The sequence below is a fragment of the Brachyhypopomus gauderio genome, chromosome 10, assembly GCF_052324685.1.
Source record: "Brachyhypopomus gauderio isolate BG-103 chromosome 10, BGAUD_0.2, whole genome shotgun sequence".
NCBI classification, from domain to species: Eukaryota; Metazoa; Chordata; class Actinopteri; order Gymnotiformes; family Hypopomidae; genus Brachyhypopomus; species Brachyhypopomus gauderio.
In genome coordinates, this window is record NC_135220.1 from 16,826,621 (window position 1) to 16,847,727 (window position 21,107).

The following is a 21,107-nucleotide window of genomic DNA, read 5'->3' on the forward strand; positions in this document are numbered from 1 at the left end:
CCTGCCTCACCTCCTCACCTGTACCATCTGCATCTACCCACAAAACCCATCTACACTTTTGTATAACACATTTTGAAATAGATATTAACTTTGATTAATACTTATTTCTGTTGTATTTAAAATGTGATTTGTATCAGCCAGTAATCAGGCTAAGGTTCTGTTTTATATGTGAATTTACTTATTGGTGTGAACCCAGTGTGAATCTTAACTTTCAGTCAATACCTCAGTCTCCTAACTGGCTGTTGCAGGGCTTAGGACCTCATTTAAATGACATTAAATGTACACAGGTATCTTCAAAATGACTATAACATCATACTGTGCCCCTATAATTAGATGGAAATAAGTCAGGGTGGTGACATGATGGGGGTCACACACTCAGAGTCAGAATAGACTCACTATGTAATGTTATTTTCATTAGTGATACTGCTACAATATTTTTAGGTTAGCTGGATTTCAATTATTTATTAGTGCTCCTTATTTCTTTGCATTTCTGTTAGTACCCAGCATTTTACATTTTATTATTCCTTATTATTTTAATAAAAAAAAAAGAAATGTTATGTTCATATATATCATGTTATCACCCACCATCCAACAATGTATTGTCCTCTTACCCAACATGCACTGTTGTTTCATTTTACAATAAATTAATTTGGTTTGTTTGATTTGATTTTTTAACATATGATTTTTCATAAAATGAAGCATGTCTCCACTTTATAATATTGTAAAGGACAGAGAAGCCAGACAATTAAGGCTATTTGGAATAAAAGCAGATGCTAATGAATTAATATTACCATAGATATACATTTCATGCATGAATAATGGTTGATGTAACACCTAGTCAGAATTACTAAGTGAATTTGTAATAGCATTTGCAGGTTTTATTTTATATAACATCTTTCCCACACTCAAAGCTGTTTTACCAGTCAAGCAAAGAACATGAGGAGGAATGTTAGACACTTATGATGTTTATTTGTGTGCATTGAGTTATTTTGAAGGGCAGATAGACAGCACAGGGGTGGATGAGGGAGGGGCAGATAGACAGCACAAGGGTGGATGAGGGAGGGGCAGATAGACAGCACAAGGGTGGATGAGGGAGGGGCAGATAGACAGCACAAGGGTGGATGAGGGAGGGGCAGATAGACAGCACAAGGGTGGATGAGGGAGGGGCAGATAGACAGCACAAGGGTGGATGAGGGAGGGGCAGATAGACAGCACAAGGGTGGATGAGGTGAACAGAACAGGTGAACAGAACCAACTCTGGGCAGTCACTAGTGTAGACATAACACCATAGAAAGGAATTCAAGCACCATGTAGTCCGCTGGCACTACAGTTCACAGAAATGTGTTGACTGGCTGCAACTTTATGACGTTCTATTCTCTCATGTGTGTGCTGTCCCATGAAACACTACAGTTCAGCACAGCAGGTATGCAGATAGCCAAGGCTCAGAAATTCAGCATGATTTGTCTTTGAAGGTTATCAGCAGTTCAGCTCGACCTTACAATGTCATCTCACACACATCGCACAGCGCCGGGGCACAGAATCACAGGTTCTTATCTGCACCAGAGTCAGAGAGAGAAGGAGAGACAGACAGAGACAGAGAGGTAGAGAGAGGGGGGGAGGGAGAGAGAGGGGGAGAAGGAGATAGAGAGACTACCGTAATTCTAAATCAGTTCTTATTAGTTTATTTCGGTATTTTCTATTCCCTGCTGAACTAGTTACTGATTTAGATGTTAGTTGTTCCTGTTGTTTCCTCACTATATGTCCCCCAGAGAGAGCTGGTATGACCATGCACAGTGTGTTCCTCACCTGCAGACCCCCGTGGCCTAAAAAACAGCTCATCCCCGAGGCTCTGTTTCACCCACTCTCCTGTCTCTAATGCTCCTTCCTGCAGAGCAGGTTCAACTTTACAGTGAGAAACGTATCCATGTTTTCTTTGCTTCATACCTGACAGCATCAATGCTGAGCAGGTGCATCAACATCATACTGGGCTTTAAAAGATAAAGAACTATTTTATTCTGGAGCGGCAACTAGAGAGAACTCGAGGTGCTCAGCTGTGAACATATGAACCTAGCGATGGTTTTGGCAATGTCATTAAAATGGCATTACATTTGTTAAGATAAATGCAAAGAGCTTGTGTGGATTTCTGAATGAATGAATTTTGAGGAGTGAAGGTGTGCAGTCTTTATAAGCTAGTTTGGACTGAGAAGGTGAGTAAACGGCTAAAAACAAAACCAAAGCCTTAAGCGGTTAGAGAAAGCAGAGCCAGAACTCCCACTGGTGTCAGGAGCCAAGCCCAAGAACCTCTTCATTAGGCATTTGGGCCAGCTTGCCCCAGAAACTTTGATGGCAATGGAGTAATCCAAATAATTTCTTGACAACATGAATAGCCCTAAAAATAACATTTTCCTTTACAAAAGCTATATTTAAGGGTTGGTAAATTGAATTAATACTAGATTTATATTCAGGGACAATTCAGGGACATACAGGAAAATCACAAATGGCTCTGGAGTTAGATGTTGAAAATAATTAGTCGCAAATTACAAGATTTTATTAAGGTTTATTAATGTTTTTACTTCAGGTTTATTAATTTAAGTAGATCTGAGGGGTCTTTTTCCTTACACTTGTCACCTTAGGTTTGCACAGTAGAGGTCTACACTTTGTTCACTTAAAGTTGTTTTGAGGCAATATCTATTGTTAAAAGCTCTACATGAATACATTTTAACTGAAATGAATTGATATACTAAACGAGGGTCCTGAACTTAGACCAAGGGTTCAGTTTCAGCACCCTGGACAGCAACACATGGTTCTGGAGAGCCCTGGGTTTCTGTATCCATGGCACACACAGCAGCCTGATTTTCCTGTCCTTAGCATTGTTTCAGCTAGTCATAGAAAACGTGCCTTGAGGACATGGACGCAGAACAGGATGTCTATATCTGCCGTTCAGGGAGTGAACTCTGCGGCACATCTGGAATAAGAAGCTGTGTAAGGAAAGAAACCTTCTAGTGACTCTCTAATGATTCACATGAAGACCATACCCATCAGATAACACAATAGTTTCTTGCTAGTCATGTGACAGTGAGCTATTCTACCTCTGAACCCTGTATTGGGACAACAGGACAAAGGTCGTCTATTGAAAGCTTTGATTCCATTCAAGTCAAAGAATTTGGTGCTGCCAGTCAGTCCCGTCAGCAGATCCAAGGTGGATACAAAACAGACCTTTCGGAATAACATCATCTATTTTGAGCAGCTGGTAATAGGCTGAAAATGTGTCAACCTTGTTATTGCAAACAATTATCATGAGCCAACGAGCCCCAACAGCTGAGGGCAAGTGACAGTTTGAATGATGAGTCTTATTGTGCCAATCCGAGCAGAGCAGAGGCAAATTGGGTATCGGTCAAGTTGTGGAGGTCCACTTGTTCACCACAAACCAGCTGATCAGAAACATGTGCTATGTGTGTTCCCAGTCCTGCTATCAGATAGCCACAGTGGTGCACACCACTCGATCATCCAAGTAGATGTGTTGTCGGAGGTCCATGCCAATCTGGAGATGAAACATAAATCATAAATCATAAGCCTTAGGTTGAGAGTGATGAGTTCTAGTCATACCATGTGACGATTTAGCTCGGGGATAAAGAGAATATGAGAGAGACAGCTGAGAGTTAGTGTGTCTTTATTTACACTCACCGTCTGGCTTGGCTGTTGTCCCTGGCATGCCAGATACATGAGTTGCTGTGGCTCTTACGGCTGATGAGGAACCAGCTGGGGTTGCTTTCCTCCTAGGGGCCATTAGTGTCCAGTTGTCATAATTAGACTTCCTTTAGTCAGATACAAATGAGCTACAAATGCCAAAATACTGACAAATGTAAAATGTCTATAAATGGAGTGATGAATGCTTGATTTTAAACATCTCTCTTAAGGGCAAAAAGCTGTAATTAGGATTATTGTGTTATTGTAACTACACTGTAATCTTAATCCCTGGGAAGCTGGAATTAGAATCACTATGTTATTGTAACTACACTGTAATTTTAATCCCTTTGGGAAGCTGTCCTGGTGCTGGGCCTCAGAGCTGGGGGTTGTCAGGAGTGTTAAAAAAGGTGGTGTGTGGTGTGTCATGTGTGGCCAATTGCCCTGGGGGGGGGGGCTGTGCCTCTCTCCTAACGAGCTGCTATTTTGATCTTGAAGTCATATTCCACCACCCAAAGCAGAGTAGGGCATGCAGTCGGCCCTGTGTTTGTCTTAGGCAGGGCTCCCAGTCTGCAGCTGACTTCATGCTGGAATAGTCATGCAGATGCACATCTGGATGTGTTCATCAAGGGGCTGAAAACGGGACTGAAATGTGATACTGGGCAGAACTAACCTCATCGTCAACTTAGCTGTCACGTATGATCGCCTCCTGGGGAACAAACATTGATCCCTTAAGAGCTGCCTAGTCCAGTGAGACGAGAGGCGGATCCTGCTGAATCCATAGAGCTTGGCAATGCTAACTGGGCTGACAGCAAGAGAATAAAGGTGCTCCCTCTGCTAGCCCAGATTTCAGTCTACCTTTATCAGTGATTAACAAGGGTTGCTCATTTGTAGTTCAAGCCTTGGTGAATTCAGGAGTGGTGAGCATCGTCATGGGTCAAAGCTTCACCTAGAAACTTGCCATGCAACCTCTGCCCCTGCCAATGTCACTAAAGGTCCAAACACTGGATGGTGGTCCTGTGGGCATAGGCCACATAACCCACTATACTCCCTACATATAACAACACACCAGATCCCTTCATACAGAAAACATTTTTTATATATCATTCCCCAACTCACTCGATCTCACCCCAGGGGTGTCAAACTCATTTTCACCGTGGGCCACATCAGCATAATCGTTGCTCACAGAGGGCCATATGTAACTTATAAATGTAACTACTCCGAGGCCTTGAGATTATTGTGACTTAAATCCCATCTCCCCTGATAGGTGCTTCATGTGTTCAGTAATGAAGTCCATAGGGAGATGATGATTGAGATCTATGCACCAACATGTGCTCGATGTACGTCAGCTCCTGCTCCTGCAGACTGGACACGTGTAGGTTTCACCTTCACGAGGTGAACGTCCTTGGTCATGTCAAGCAGGCCTGGGTACAAATGCAGCCATGAAAGGTGGATGAGAAAGGTGGTGACTCATGGACCCAAACCCTAGACAGCTGATCTCCCAGTCTTGGAGAGGAACACCATTATTCTTTTCTAAGATGATTCACTAGTGCCTCTCCCTGCTCTCCCCACTGCAACAGAAACCCTCTGCTCGTCCTGAACGTCTCCCCGCAATCCCAAAAGACGTCGATTGAGACTGGAGAGTCCAGTTCGAGCCTGGGTCTGGAAGGAGTTCCTAGGCAAACTCAAAGTTCTGGGACAGGCATAGAGAACTAATGAAGAACTAGGAAAGTTCCAGAGACTGACTCGTACATGCAGACATACTGCAAATGTCAAACTCCAGCTTAAGCCAAAAGTTGTATTATGATAGTGGTGCAGTGTGTCAGGCAGACAACACCCTTCTGTCTTGTGTGAATAGGACAGAGGGCACCACACCCCCGGATTCCCCTCATATGAGATTACGCACAACTCAATCCTGTGACATAAGTCTTCACACATGACATTTCTATGGCAACATGTCAAGAGTCTTAGAGTGTCAAGACACTGTCAGTGAACAACATATATATTGTGTTGTAGAAATAAGAGCTAAAATTTGACATTTTTGTATTATTATAACTAAGAACAAACTTAGTTACATCTGGGCATTACTGAAAAGTAAGTAAAGTAAAAAAAAACTAAATGTAAACATGACCTCATAAAAGATTACTAGAGAAACTGTTGTCAGGTAAAATTGCTGCTTATATATGAGTAAGTATGTATGAGTTATATGGATTAAGCATGTAATATATTTACATGCATGATTTATGTTAGAGGACTCTACCTTCTTCTGATGACCTACCTGATGGCTTAATCCTGATACCGTTCAAATGCATTCATGGCATTTAAAATCCCCCCTTAAAGATTAGTAACCAAGAATATTTACACATAATGCATTCCTAATCTGATTACACACAATGCATTCCTAATCTGATTACACACAATGCATTTCTAATCTGATTACAGTGAATGTATTATCGAGCTTTTTTCACCAATCATATGCAGACTTTTTGGCTTTGTATTGTGAATCCACAGGTTCATAAGAACATTCTGATAGTAAGTTGAAGATACAAATTTGCGATACAAACACACCTTTACACAATGCTTTGTTTCTCAGATGAACTGATTGTACATTTCAAAGACTTCTCTGGGTCAACATAAAGACTTGGCACATTATTAAAGTGTCCCGAAAGAGGTCCTTCGAGGTATTGTCTTTGTTCCCCGAGGCATCAACATTTGCTTCATGAAATTTCTCGTATTGTGATGAAGAAGGACTCTGTATTTACAAGCACACACAAAAGAAATATCCCATTGACATATGACAATGGTCCTTTTTTTGAGACATAAATAATCTTTTTGGGTTTTGGGTGTGTTATTTCTCCATTCCCTCAGGGATAGACCAGGGTAAGCCATTCACAAAAAGGGTTGTTCTCACATACTAGACACAAGAGACATAGCAGGTTGTGCTGACCTTATTTTTAGCCAATCCCACCAAGAGATAAGTGCTATAAAAATGCTTAAGGAGACCCCATCAGGTCCAAAAGGACAAGGGAATCCCAGCACAGGGCAGGATGAGGTTCTGGATCCAAGGTGCGTACTTGTGTTACTTAAAATGTTGTTTGTGACGCTTTACTAAAGTCCTGGATGTGCGGACTGATCCGACTGCTGCCGGTGTGTTTTTCTGAACAGGTCCAAGTTCAGCCCAAAGCTGGACGATGCTCCTCCAGCTAATCTTCATCTCCATCACCGCAAATGCTGTTAGCGGTCAGATAACGGCGGCTAACTGCACTGGATACCTCAGACGTCCAGGTATGTCCTTATTTTATCCCCTTTTAAAGTATCACAAATCAATAACAACTTGGGTTTCACAGATAAAAAAAAAAAAAAAAACATTACAGAACTACTGTATGATTTAGGGGGCATTGTGTAGTGTTTTTGATCAACCACAGAAACAAATCTTTTATATAACTGGCCCTCAGCAACTGCTCCAGGGATTTAGCTCGGCGTAGAAGCCAGAGTATGTAGTTCAGAACCACACCTTAAAAGAGCCTTTCTCTCTTTTTTTAGACTACAGTGACATTGCTGTGGACTGTGGCACAAATTACATAAGTCTAGCCATACAGCTCTGCCCGGCCGTCTACGTTGGCTTCAATGAGTCACTGCTATTCCTAAACAACATTATGAATGACCCAAACTGCATGGGCACTGTGGATAATTCTGTCACACCTCCCGTGGTGCGCTTTACCTTCCCCATTAACATAACCAGTGGCTGTGGTAGCACCCTTACGGTGAGCTGCACAACTACCTTCATTTACTTTTATAAATATTAGATTTTAGTGGTACTATTATTATTATTTGTATTACTTTATACTTCGATGATGATCCTATGTGGTAGTTAACAGAGATGAGACTCATGCCAGTTGTGCTGATCGACCATTTAAAAGGTTCATGTAGGAACTTCCATTTGTTCTTTGCAGACCACCAGCGCATTAGGCACCGGAATATTCTCTGACTTCTCCAACATCCAGACTGTAAACGTCAGCGGTGTGGTGCGATCATTTGACCCCACTATGAGTGTTGTGACCTACAACACCGACCTGAAGTACTTCTACTCATGTTCCTATCCACTGGAGTATTTGATCAACAACACACAAATTGATGTGTAAGTACTTCTCATGATTAGTAATAGGTTCTTTCCTACTATAAGAACATTTTCTGCACTGTTAAACTAGCTATGCTGGGCTTTACTGGAGAGAACCATTATAATCCAGTTTAAATATTTTGGCAGATACGTCATGGCAGATATGATGGGTCCTAGGGTTACTTCTCTGGGGATTGTAAAACTCACTGATAGTTACAGTGGAACGGAATAGAGTATCAGGACCTGTAGCGTAGTGTTCTCACACCACAGTCCTCTTCTACTGCAACTAGTCAATACTCAAAACAAAGAAGCGTATTTTGGGAAGCTCTTCATTTTTGGAGATGCTTTTTTTATGATTACACAAATTGCTATGACAGTCTTTAACCACCACAGCTATGGCAGCTGAACGCCCAGTTCAAGATGCTGATTGAGTGCTCAAACCTCCTCCTCCTCCAGGTCATCTTCAGCCATTGCAGTGAGGGACCGAAACGGCAGCTTCATCAGTACCCTGAGTCTGAAACTTTACAGTGTAACCAACACCAGCAGCGTTATACCTTTACACACCATCATGTCTGCTACACATTGCTGCACATTGAGTGATCACTTTATTGCTACTCCATAGCTGTACATATAGAGTACCATTTATTTATTTAGTTCAGTGTGCTCAGAGTTGGTTAACTGCTAATGATTCATATTAATTGTTTTACAATTCACTGTGGTCTCTTTCATTAATGATCTGTTTTAATAAAGGCAGGTCATTCCTGGATATTACTACTTCATTATATTTAAATATATGTTCCAGTTGTATTCATGTCATGCTTAGAGGGCATTTATAAGTACATTTATTGCATAATGTATTTCAAGAGCACACAACTAACACCTGACCTTTGTCCCATGCCAGATCAGTCTTGACAAAGTGACACAGTATGTACACAGGATCCTCTGTTGCAGTCAGTTAAAGTTGGACCAGCAGTGCTGGATTACAATTTATGAATCTACAAGGTGCAATAACGTGATCATTCAGTGTAACTACTTTCACGGCACACTGAGGACTGCAGCTACATACACTAGAATGTACCACATTATCCCATCTCTGTCTTCCTCTGCCAAACTCTCTAAGTCATTTGTATTTGTCTTCTTGTAGGACCCAGGGTACACCATTCCCCTGATCATGCCCCCACAGGGCATTGAACTGCGCACCACTGTGTATGTCCTGGTCACAGCCACCAACCTCACCGCTCAGTAAGTAGCTATCCAATCGCTTTTATAAATGAAAGGATTATACATATATGGACCAGGGTCGATATTAAGCCCAGTTATGGCCTGCATTGCACTGCCAGTGTAAATTAGGAGCAGTACAGAGGGATCGGTACTGAAGGTGGTTCTGTTCCACAGGTACTTTGTCCTCCTGGATAGGTGCTACGCTACCGTGAACCGCTATCCCTATGCTACCAACTCCAGCTACTTCAACTTCTTTGTGGGGTACATTATGCCACTTTGACTTTTGTTTTGATTTGATCAACTACCAAAATACAATACAACAATTCAATAACTGTTCAAGGTAAAACTGATTTCTTTAGCAGTTATTAGTTAGTTTGTTAGTTAGTTGTCAATTGTTGTTAATTTGTTTTCTTTTTTCCAGCCATTATCATTTGTACTGAGAGAATGTTAAAATGGCCGCTAGTTTTATGTGTTTTTGATTGAAAAGGAGAGCATTAGGCATAACAGTAATTCCATTGTGCTATTAAACTGTGATCTTGATCATCACAAGGTGCAATAAAGACCAGCTGACCAACCTGACAGAGAACGGACAGAGTCAGAACGCACGCTTCTCTTTTCAAGCCTTCCGGTTCACAGAGCAAAAGAACCAGACCATCTCTAGCTACTACCTGCACTGCATCACTCGACTGTGTGACATTAGTGTCTGCCAATCATTTAGGGTGAGCTCAACTCACACACACACACACACACACACACACACACACACACACACACACACACACACACACACACACACACACACACACGTACACGCACGCACACACACACACACACACACACACACACACACACACACACACACACACACACACACACACACACACACACAAGCACACACACACAAGCACATATAGGCTACACACACACAAAACTAGAGGAAGAAAGAACATGTAATATTTATGACTGGTGTATATGAATATAGATTGGAAGACCTTGGTATTTGTTGTCACAATTCATTATGTCAATGCAAAACGTGTATCAACATTCTGATATCCAGCACTATATCTTGAGTTTCATCACAGTCTACATTTATGATCTAGATAGTGCCTCATTTTCTCCATTGCTGTGTCATCAGTCATGTGCCGCGGGCAGAAGGAAAAGAGAGGCTGACTCCCAAAATGGACTAACAGATTCAACCACTCTCGTCTCCTCCGCCATCATCACCAAATCTCCCAGCAGTAAGAACTTCGTTTTATTACATTTTATTTATTAATTTTAATCAGTGAGGTACCCATTAAATGTAGCCTTAATATTAAAACTTACATTTACCACCTGCTTTGTTAAAAATGTTTATTGACTACAAACACCTTGTACGATAGAGACAGTTAAAGTTAGTAGAGTTTCTGCTTTATTGGTCAGTTTCTGTCCACTGGGTGGCTGTTTGCTGGTATTTTTCTTGGGCTGTCAACTCTCTACACAGCAGAAAATTGTGTTGACGGTGAAAACAGCAGCAACAAAGCAAGTGTTCTGTGCCTGATATGCAACATCCAGTATGTATGGAAACCAAAATATATCTGGTAATCAGTGCTCCTGTGGTCAAAAACTAACGGGTGGCAAATGTGATAGGAGATTGAAGACAAATTGTTAACAGATGTGATGTCATCTGTATTCAGTATGCAATTGTGCACATATAAAATGCACCTTATTATTAGGTATACTCAAAAAGGGGCCAGAGAGTGTAGCTCCAGGCAGATGTAGCTAGTGAGTATACACTCTACAACCACATTAGGTACATCTGTTCAACAACACATTAATGCAAATATCTTATCAGCCAATCACAGTGCATTTAGTCATGTAGACAGGGTCAAGATGACCTGCTGAAGGTCAAACTAAAGAAAGGTTGTTTACAGGACTTTGGATGCGCCATGTTGGTACTGGACAGGCTGGTTTGAGTATTTCATAATCTACTGATCTGCTGGGATTATCACACGTAACCATTTAACAGTGAAAGGACTGAAAAAGTAAAAGATGTTCTTTGTGTGAAAATACCTTGTTGATGTCAGAGGTCAGAGAAGAATCGCCACGCTGGTTTGAGCTGACAGAACTGGACCGGTAACTCAAATAACTATTTGTTACAATCAAGTAATGTCTTGTAAATATCAATAAGGAATTGGAATTAAACAATAGGAAACAAAATTAAATTTGTAGTAAACAACATGAAAGCATGAATTAATCTTGCCTTGTATCAACGGGTCAGGCTGGTAGTGGTGTAACGGTGGTGGTGTAATGTGGTGGTGTAACAGTGTGGTGGTATAAGAGTGGTGGTGTAATAGTGTGGTGGTGTAACGGTTGTGGTGTAATGGAGTGATGGTGTAATGGTGTGGCGGTGTAATGATGTGGTGGTGTAATATGGTGGTTGAACAGTGTGGTGGTGTAATGGTGTGGTGGTGTAATGATGTGGTGGTGTAATGATGTGGTGGTGTAATAGTGTGGTGGTGTAATGTGGTGGTGGAACAGTGTGGTAGTGTAATGGTGTGGTGGTGTAATGATGTGGTGGTGTAATGTGGTGGTGGAACAGTGTGGTGGTGTAATGGTGTGGTGGTGTAATGGTTGTGGTGTAATGTGGTGGTGTAATGATGTGGTGGTGTAATGTGGTGGTGGAACAGTGTGGTAGTGTAATGGTGTGGTGGTGTAATGATGTGGTGGTGTAATGTGGTGGTGGAACAGTGTGGTGGTGTAATGGTGTGGTGGTGTAATGGTTGTGGTGTAATGTGGTGGTGTAATAGTGTGGTGGTGTAACGGTTGTGGTGTAATGTGGTGGTGTAATAGTGTGGTGGTGTAACGGTTGTGGTGTAATGGAGTGATGGTGTAATGGTGTGGCGGTGTAATGATGTGGTGGTGTAATGATGTGGTGGTGTAATATGGTGGTGGAACAGTGTGGTGGTGTAATGGTGTGGTGGTGTAATGTGGTGGTGTAATGATGTGGTGGTGTAATGGTGTGGTGGTGTAATGGTGTGGCGGTGTAATGATGTGGTGGTGTAATGATGTGGTGGTGTAATATGGTGGTTGAACAGCGTGGTAGTGTAATGGTGTGGTGGTGTAATGATGTGGTGGTGTAATGTGGTGGTGGAACAGTGTGGTGGTGTAATGGTGTGGTGGTGTAATGGTTGTGGTGTAATGTGGTGGTGTAATAGAGTGGTAGTGTAATGATGTGGTGGTGTAATGGTGTGTTGGTGTAATGTGGTGGTGTAACAGTGGGTGTGGTGTAATGTGGTGGTGTAACAGTGTGGTGGTGTAATGGGGTGGTGGTGTAACGGTGTGGTGGTGTAATGTGGTGGTGTAATGGTGTGGTGGTGTAATAGTGTGGCGGTGTAATGGTGTGGTGGTGTAACGGTGTGGTGGTGTAATGGAGTGATGTTTTAATGGTGTGGCGGTGTAATGGTGTGGCGGTGTAATGGTGTGGTGGTGTAACGGTGTGGTGGTGTAATGGAGTGATGTTTTAATGGTGTGGCGGTGTAATGGTGTGGTGGTGTAATGGTGTGGCGGTGTAATGGTGTGGTGGTGTAATGGTGTCCAGGCTACAGGCAGACAGCAAGATAGCAGGATCGCAGGACCGTAGGACATTGTGCCTTATCACAAAGCTCAAATACTCTCAAACGGGCTTGAACATGACTGTGTTCACTGTACTCAAATGGGGCTCCACGGTCACGAGTTCCATCGTGTAATGTAAGATTCGAATCATAGAAACGCAGCTAACAACTTTGCATCTCTGAGGAATGTTTTCAGGACCTTGTTAAATCTATGCCATGAAGAACTAAAGCATTTCTGAAGGCAAAAAGTGGCTTTTAGCCAGAACTTTAGCTGAACATAGTAAAGTGGCTATTGAAGGTGTCTCACAAACAGTTAGGCAAGGTTTCTTGAGATAACCTTTATTTGCTTTATTTCAACAGCTGCAACGACAGATCAAGGTAAGCTACATATTTTTCAAACACAGAATAGAAAACAATTCCTTACAAAGTATTTGTAGATATACATAGCTCGTGTGAATGTCATGCACAGAATAATTTTTGTTGGTGCATGGGTGGGGGAGTATTTCACATTGTCGCACAATTAATGTGGATATTCCTTTAATTGTCGAGTCTCATGCATGTTCTGCCTGTGTGTCTTTCTCAGCTGTATACAGCTCTAGGACCGGTTCGAACCCCACCGTCGGGCTCGGAATCGCAGTGGGCATCCTGGCGTTTGTTTGTGTTGGCGTTATCGTCGGAGCTGCGTTGTTATCCAAGAAGTGGACCAATGCCTCCAAATTGTTCCGCAGTTAAAGGCCCTACAGACTGCTGTGATCTTGCTCCAATGGGGGGGGGGGGGGGGGGGGGGGGGCAGAGGAAGACACACATCAGGCCACCCTTTCGCCTCTGAGGGACAGAGCATGGATCACTACAGCTACTGTTATCAACACTAACACCTTATTAAGACGTGCATCCCCTGGGAAACAGTGTAATCTTTGGTTCATATAGTACAACTGGGTGAAGTTATGTACAAATGTACATATCATGAGATTTAATGAAGGAAGAGAGAATCTGATCACAAGTTTTCACTTCTGGATTAAAATCAAGTCAGGTCTTTGAGAGGTTTAACCTATGGGGAAATATATAATCTAAAAATGAAGGCACCTTTAGTTTTTAGAAAGGGGATCAGGAATGCTTCTTTTTTTTAAGATTTTGAGCGTAGAAGTCATTGAAATCTAATGTAATTTATTTTATAATCGCAGAATTATGTACAATACTGTGTGGAAGCAATGTGGTTTCTCCCTCTGAATGTTAATTATTGGTGCTGCTTTATAGCTGATTAAATATGGCAACAGTACTTAGGTCATGTGATTCATTTTTCAGCTAAAAAAACGTTAGACTACATACCACTGGGTGTTTATAAACTAAAATTCTAACAATGCTATTGTTCTGACAATTATGTTATTTATTGAAGGCAATCCGGACACTTACTTCAGTGCAATATGGGCATCCCCAGATTTACACTATAGGCCAATGATGTAAGCAGCACAAATGTACTTCAGTCACATAAAATCCCCCAAGGCTTCAGAGCACTTTGAGTAATTAAAATAACAAATACAAAAGCAAATCAAAGCAAATTCAGTGACAAGATGGATTAACAATACAGTGTAGTGGTAACATATTCCTGCACTTTGTAAACGGTCCTTATTATGTCTCTGATTACACATTGATGTCTAAATTGCAGATGTACGTGTGTGGCTCATACATTAATGCATGCAACATAGTGATTAAACATGAACTGGACCAACAGACTTTGTGAATTTTAAATGCACTTAAATAAACACACTACCTGAATTACACAGCATAGTCCATAAGTAATTGGACACTGAGGCATTTTTATTACTCTGTATTTCAACACACTGGGCCTGAAACAAAACAGTAACTGAGGCTGAAATGTAAAATGTCACCATTAATTTGAAAGATTTACATACATGGGTGGAGGGGGTTTATACATTAGTCAGTGACTGCCTGATGTGGCTCACAGACAGGTCTATATGTTGGGTGCGTTCCCTGCTGATGTGGCTCACAGACAGGTCTATATGTTGGGTGCGTTCCCTGCTGACGCAGCTTACAGACAGGTCTGTATGTTGGGTGTGTTCTCTGCTGATGTGGCTCACAGACAGGTCTATATGTTGGGTGCATTCCCTGCTGATGTGGCTCACAGACAGGTCTATATGTTGGATGTGTTCCCTGCTGATGTGACTCACAGACAGTTCTGTATGTTGGGTGTGTTCCCTGCTGATGTGGCTCACAGACAGGTCTATATGTTGGGTGTGTTCCCTGCTGATGTGGCTCACAGACAGGTCTATATGTTGGGTGCGTTCCCTGCTGACGCAGCTCACAGACAGGTCTGTATGTTGGGTGTGTTCTCTGCTAATGTGGCTCACAGACAGGTCTATATGTTGGGTGTGTTCCCTGCTGATGTGACTCACAGACAGGTCTATATGTTGGGTGTGTTCCCTGCTGATGTGGCTCACAGACAGGTCTATATGTTGGGTGTGTTCCCTGCTGACGCAGCTCACAGACAGGTCTATATGTTGGGTGTGTTCTCTGCTGATGTGGCTCACAGACAGGTCTATATGTTGGGTGCATTCCCTGCTGATGTGGCTCACAGACAGGTCTATATGTTGGGTGTGTTCCCTGCTGACGCAGCTCACAGACAGGTCTGTATGTTGGGTGTGTTCTCTGCTGATGTGGCTCACAGACAGGTCTATATGTTGGGTGCGTTCCCTGCTGATGGTTGACAAATAACATTTTGGTTTAGATTTTGTCCTCAGTAACAGTAACATAAGCACAGTGTGGATTTATGTTTAGCTTGCATATATCACATCTACCACCCCTGACCGGCATCAGGAGCTATGCTCCCCAGAATTCCACAGTTCATTGGAGATCCCCAGAATATTGAAAATACCTGTTTTCCATTATCAAGTCACATATTCTGCTTCTTCCCTCTCCACTGTTACGAAATCTCGTTTTGCATGTCAAGTGGAACCTGTTTCTACTCTGCATTATGGCTATTTTGTCTTTGCCTGTTGACCCGATTTTGTCTTTAGCCTCTGTCCCTGTTCGGTTTGTTTGCCAGTGTACTACTGTTTGCATCAGTTTCTGACCCCGCCTGCCTACCCCCTGTGAGTTTGGATTACCTCTGTACTATTAAACTGTTTACACTCTACCTGTAAGCAACTCTGTTTCTGCCTCCTGAATCTAAGTGTAAGTGATCTGGTCTGCCCTGCCTTTAGGTCTGCCTTGCCTTTACGTATGCGTTCAGTTTGAGCTATTTGGCTGATCTCAACAATTAAGATACTTCGGTACAATTTAATTTATTCTGCTACTATGGTCATTCATGTTATTCAACCAAGAGTTTCACCTGCATCCCATCTGTCCATGTGGCACAGATGGTGTGCTCCGAACAAAAAACGATTTCTTTGTTCTCCACATTCCACACATTCTATTCATGTAATTCCCATGGAATTAAAGAGATCAGTACCACAGGATCAAGTGTGTGATCCGTGATGTAGGTGTGCATATGTTCAGGCAATTATATGGGCCGTAAAACCTTCCAGTGCTTTAAATGTAAGAGGTAATAGTTTGTATTAAATTTGGGATCATTCATGCTGCCAATGCAAATGACAGACAGTGGGTGCAATAAGTACTGAATGTTTAGTGTATATAAGCACTCTGGCACATTCAATTCAATTCAATTCAAATCAATTAAATTTTTATTGTCATTGCCATTGTCACAAGTACACAGCAACGAAATGAAGTTCCTCTGGGGCCACGGTGTACACCACTGCGAGCCCACAGCGTCCACTACGTCAGAACAACACGCTGCCTTTCGAGACTTGAGATTTAGAAAAAAAATTGCAATCCAAATAAAAGATGTTTCCAAATACACCAATAAAAAGGAAATAATCTTGGCATGAGATTAAAGCATGCACAAGGGTTTCAGTATCTTTCCAGTTGAAGCAACATTATGCAGACAAATAGCATGTAACAAACCAACCAGGCAGACAAGGATCCAAATGCGGAACGTAGTCGTTTCTATTAAAGACGTAAATACAGAGCACTCGAAGAGGCGAATAACTCTGTTGAGCGTGTGAGGTGTAGGTGTGCTGTAGACCAGGTCAGGACGGTCCAGGGTCACGCCGGGTAGACAGAAGGCAGAACACACGGACTAGGCAGCGAACGAGGTCTGGAAGGAGAGCAGAGGTCAGTACACGGGAGGGCAATCGCAGGGACAGAACGCTTGGTATGTAGCATAGCAACAATACTTTGCAAACCGGAAGTGAGAGGGGGAAGCTTAAGTAGTTGCGAAAAGGGTGTGGTAACGAGCAGCAGGTGTACAGAATATTTCAGGAAGATCACGTGCTGTTACTAACATAGCGTTTTACAGTATTAGGAACATTTATTACAGTAATAACGTTTTTGTGAGAAGGAAGAGAATCAAACGCTGGAATGAATAATAATGTTAAGAGTGTTAAAGGGTGTTAAAGAGTCAATGAGGGGTTAACAGTGACACTATGTCAGTGGATTATTCTGAGACTCTGCTAAGGGACAGTCTGGTACAATCAAATAAGATTGACATCTTTTCCTGAATTTACCTTAAGAAACGCAGCATCCAACCCTGTTTTCAGATCATGGACACATGTGATTAATAATTCAGGAGTAGAGGCGTGATAGAACTAGTGCTGAAATAAATTTGCATATCATCTGCATGGCAATGGAAAATAAAACCAATGGAAGACAGGTGAGAAAGAATATTATGGTCCAGTGCCAAAGCCTACATTAAAGTCTACATTACTGTAAAGAATTCTAGGGCAGTCATGGCCTGGTGGTTAGGGAACTGGTCTTGTGACCGGAGGGTTGCGGGTTTGATTCCCAGACCTGAGGCCATGACTGAGGTGCCCCTGAGCAAGGCCCTTAACCCTCAATTGCTCACTTGTACAAAAAATGAGATAAAAATGTAAGTCGCTCTGGTTAAGGGTGTCTGCCAAATGCTGTAAATTTAATTCTGAGGACAGACACAAGGTCATTGGTGATGTTTAGAAGAGCTGTCTCTGTGCTATCAAGAAGAAGAAAGCCAGACTGAAAAGACTTGAAGAGTAAAGTAGTTTTGTAGTTAATTTGGCTTCCATTCATTCTAGTGGTTTGTGTAGAAAAAGGAACTTGAAATAGGTCTGTAATAATAGGTTTTTAAAGTTCAATGCTAGGTTGAATGAAAACGTTGGTTTTAAGGATTAGCAGTACCACTGTCTGGTACAGGGGAACCGTTTATTTTGTTAAATGATACAGATGTTTTTGTACAGATGTTATTAATTGTATTAAAGGGCACATGTTCATTTCATACAGATGTTATGGCAGACATCTTTGGGCTTAGATGGGCAAACACCGGTGGGATTATATGGGCTTAAGCCCCTTGTGGATTATATGGTGAGAGAAGAAAAGTGAACAAAGGAGGAACATCAGGTGTAGATGATCACATATGTTTGTGTGTGTGTGTGTGTGTGTGTGTGTGTGTGTGTATCAGTGAGCATGTCCTTCCCATATGAACTGATATTTGAGAAAAATAATTTTACATTTTAATTTATTGTTTTGTAATCTGTTACTTATTCTAAAAATACAATGTCCTATCGTATCAAAATGTAACCAAGGTAATGCAAAGTAATCCTGCTCCTAAATCATTTTTCTAGAGGTATGAAAGCTAGAAAAACTATTTGGCCAGTCGTTCAATGATCCCTTTCATGATTTCAGGTTTTTGCTTGTAAAGGCTGTATTTCTGCTCACTTTGGGGAGATGGGACATGCTGATTCACATGGCAGTGCCACTATGATTTCAACGCCTGAATCAACACCATCTATAAGCCATTTATGTCTGTAAAAACAGAAATGTGGAGTTTGGTCTTGATGGCAGCAGTACTAGTGTGAGCATGTTGACAAAAGACATGTGTGTGTGTCCACCCACCTGTGAAACTGTACACAAGCACAGGAAGGTAATATGGCAGTGATGGAGACAGAAACAAAGGGCGGTAGTGAACTCACGCATAGTCACGCAACCTTTAGGAATGGTGGACAGTAGGCTACATATCCTGTTTAAAAAGCACAGTAACCATAGCATGTTCTGTAGTGTATTTCTTCTGCCATTTGAAGAAGTACCAACATATCAGTGGCATGATGTTGACAATGATGCACACATGAGCTGCAGCATAATGTGTCCCAGCCTTTGATCCCTATTGTCAATAACCTAATTTAACATCTTATTTATTTCAACGTTGTAATCCCATGGCTCTCATTTTACTGATACCCGAGTCTCCTTTCTCTTTGCAGAAGGGAAGAACATCTGATACAACAACAACAAACTTTCACTGCACAGTTGATTCAATCTCCCACTTTCACTGTAATGCACATACTTGTTTTGTGTATGTTTGTTTGATAGATAGATAGATAGATAGATAGATAGATAGATAGATAGATAGATAGATAGATAGATAGATAGATAAATGGATGGATGGATGGATGGATGGATGGATGGATGGATGGATGGATTATTGATCCTCCATAGTGAGAATTTCCACTGGGTGGAAGATGGGTGGAATTGTTGCAGTATCTTAAAGGATTGAGTGTCTGTGTTTGTACCTTTTATTGTAACATCAATATTTTGATTACTAATAAGTGATCTGATTAATTAAAATTACAGATTTAAAAAAATCCTAAAATGTGGCTCCTAAAATGATCTGAAGTAATAATGAGAAAAAAAAACATTTTACAGTGTGATAACCAATTAATATATGTACATTTGTGAATATATGAATATATGGCAATCCATGAATATATAATTATATGGCCATCAGTGACATTAATATTGGTGATTTTGTTTTGTTTCAGCCAAATTTACTGTGTTTTAGACCAACATCATGCTGATTCTGGTCTTTTTTCAATTTTAGGTCTGGGTCTGCCTGACCTTCTGCTAGCTGTTTTGTGGATACATTTATATGTAATATGTACATATTTGTATTCTAATATATTTATATGTAATATTTCCTATGGTGTTATTTCCTATATTTCTTCTGCCTGTAGAACAGTGCTTCAGTTTTGCTGTGTAATATGCAGGTGCGCTTTAGCATATTTAAGTTTGGTTTGATTTGTGGTCTGACATTTTGGTAATCAATGGTCATAAATGTCCACTGGCCAAAGCCTCCCATTCAACCCATTACTGTTTAATGAATGCAGATGTTATCAAGGGCAAGACATGCTTCCAAATCCTTAGCTGTATTTGTAGGCTTCTTAGTCACTTAATTAAGCATTTGGCAGAGTGTGTGTAACATCTAGAAGACCCACTCGTAGGACTACTAATACTGCTATTAAAAGAAAGAATGCCTTATTCATCTGCTTGGCTGATCTGATGGAGGGAGAAGTATTCAAAGTAAAAGTCTTTGAAAATCTTTTGAGATTTCTTTTGAGGTCCCTTTGCCTGTGCCTTTCTGCAGCAGCAGAACTCTGTGGTAAAGAGCAGGGAAAATTAGTTTTTATGCTGAAACACACCCATCCACCGGACATCATCTCATAAGAACAGGAAGAGCTACATAAGAGATGTGGTTTCACTAAGTGCCCGAAGGGAAGGGCCCTAGTAGCTCATTCACAAAAGGGACAGTCTCCGATTCTGGACTGAAGAGGTTCATATTAACATAGAATGACCTTATTTTTGTCCAATCCCACTGAAGCACATGCTTTATAAAATAGCTTCAAATACTCATAAAGGGTCCAAAGTGCATCAGCAATGCCAACGCAGGCATGCAGCATGATCTGATGCAAGGTGAGAATTTGGACTGGGACTGGGATTAAAGGTTTTTCACTGTGCTTTTCTAAAGTCCTGGATGTGCGGACTGATCCGACTGTTGCTGGTGAGTTTTTCTGAACAGCTCCAAGTTCAGCCCAAAGCTGGACGATGCTCCTCCAGCTAATCTTCATCTCCATCACCGCAAATGCTGTTAGCGGTCAGCTAACGGCGGATATTTGCGCACCATACATGAGAAAACCAGGTATGTTGTTATTCTAGGAGGCTTTTGATATTTGGACAGAACAAATATTAACCGCCGCGTGAAGTTAATGTTGAAACCATTCAACATAAAAATATATGTTTGTGTTTATTCACTCTGTTGGCTCTTTATAAATACTATTATTTCCCCACCTTGGAACGGGTTGACATTGTGAAATTTGAGTTTGTCATGGATGATGGAGAGCACACGTCAGGTGCTCTGTAAGCACACCTGCTCATGCTTTTGTTGCCTTTAATCTCTCACTTTTCTAGAGATTACTGATATCGCAGTCGATTGTGGCACTACTTACATTGAGCTGGCCATACAGGTCTGCCCAGTTGCCTACACAGGGTACAACGAGTCGCAGCTCATCCTCAACAACATTGTGGGCGATCCGACCTGCGAGGGCACCCTGGACCTCTCAGCGGTGCCCCCTGTGGTCCGGTTTCGCTTCCCCATTAACAGCACACATGCCTGTGGCAGC

The 21,107-nt window shown here is 41.7% G+C and overlaps 2 protein-coding genes across 2 annotated transcripts in view; both read left to right on the forward strand.

Annotated features, from left to right (window-relative positions):
- Positions 1 to 6,696: 6,696 nt before the first annotated feature.
- Positions 6,697 to 13,378, forward strand: LOC143524917 (zona pellucida-like domain-containing protein 1). The gene is made up of 11 exons (XM_077018322.1): positions 6,697 to 6,750; positions 6,850 to 6,969; positions 7,228 to 7,448; positions 7,638 to 7,822; positions 8,258 to 8,330; positions 8,946 to 9,043; positions 9,197 to 9,283; positions 9,573 to 9,741; positions 10,158 to 10,260; positions 12,973 to 12,990; positions 13,196 to 13,378. The coding sequence occupies exons 1-11, from the start codon at positions 6,732 to 6,734 to the stop codon at positions 13,342 to 13,344; spliced, it is 1,242 nt and encodes a 413-aa protein (XP_076874437.1). The 5' UTR covers positions 6,697 to 6,731; the 3' UTR covers positions 13,345 to 13,378.
- A 6,990-nt stretch (positions 13,379 to 20,368) lies between these two features.
- Positions 20,369 to 21,107, forward strand: part of LOC143526174 (zona pellucida-like domain-containing protein 1) — a 5,397-nt gene continuing 4,658 nt past the window's right edge. The window contains exons 1-2 of the mRNA XM_077020822.1: positions 20,369 to 20,626; positions 20,896 to 21,106. Coding sequence (XP_076876937.1) covers positions 20,533 to 20,626; positions 20,896 to 21,106 — 305 coding nt within the window. The 5' untranslated portion in view covers positions 20,369 to 20,532. The remainder of the gene's footprint in view (positions 20,627 to 20,895; position 21,107) is intronic.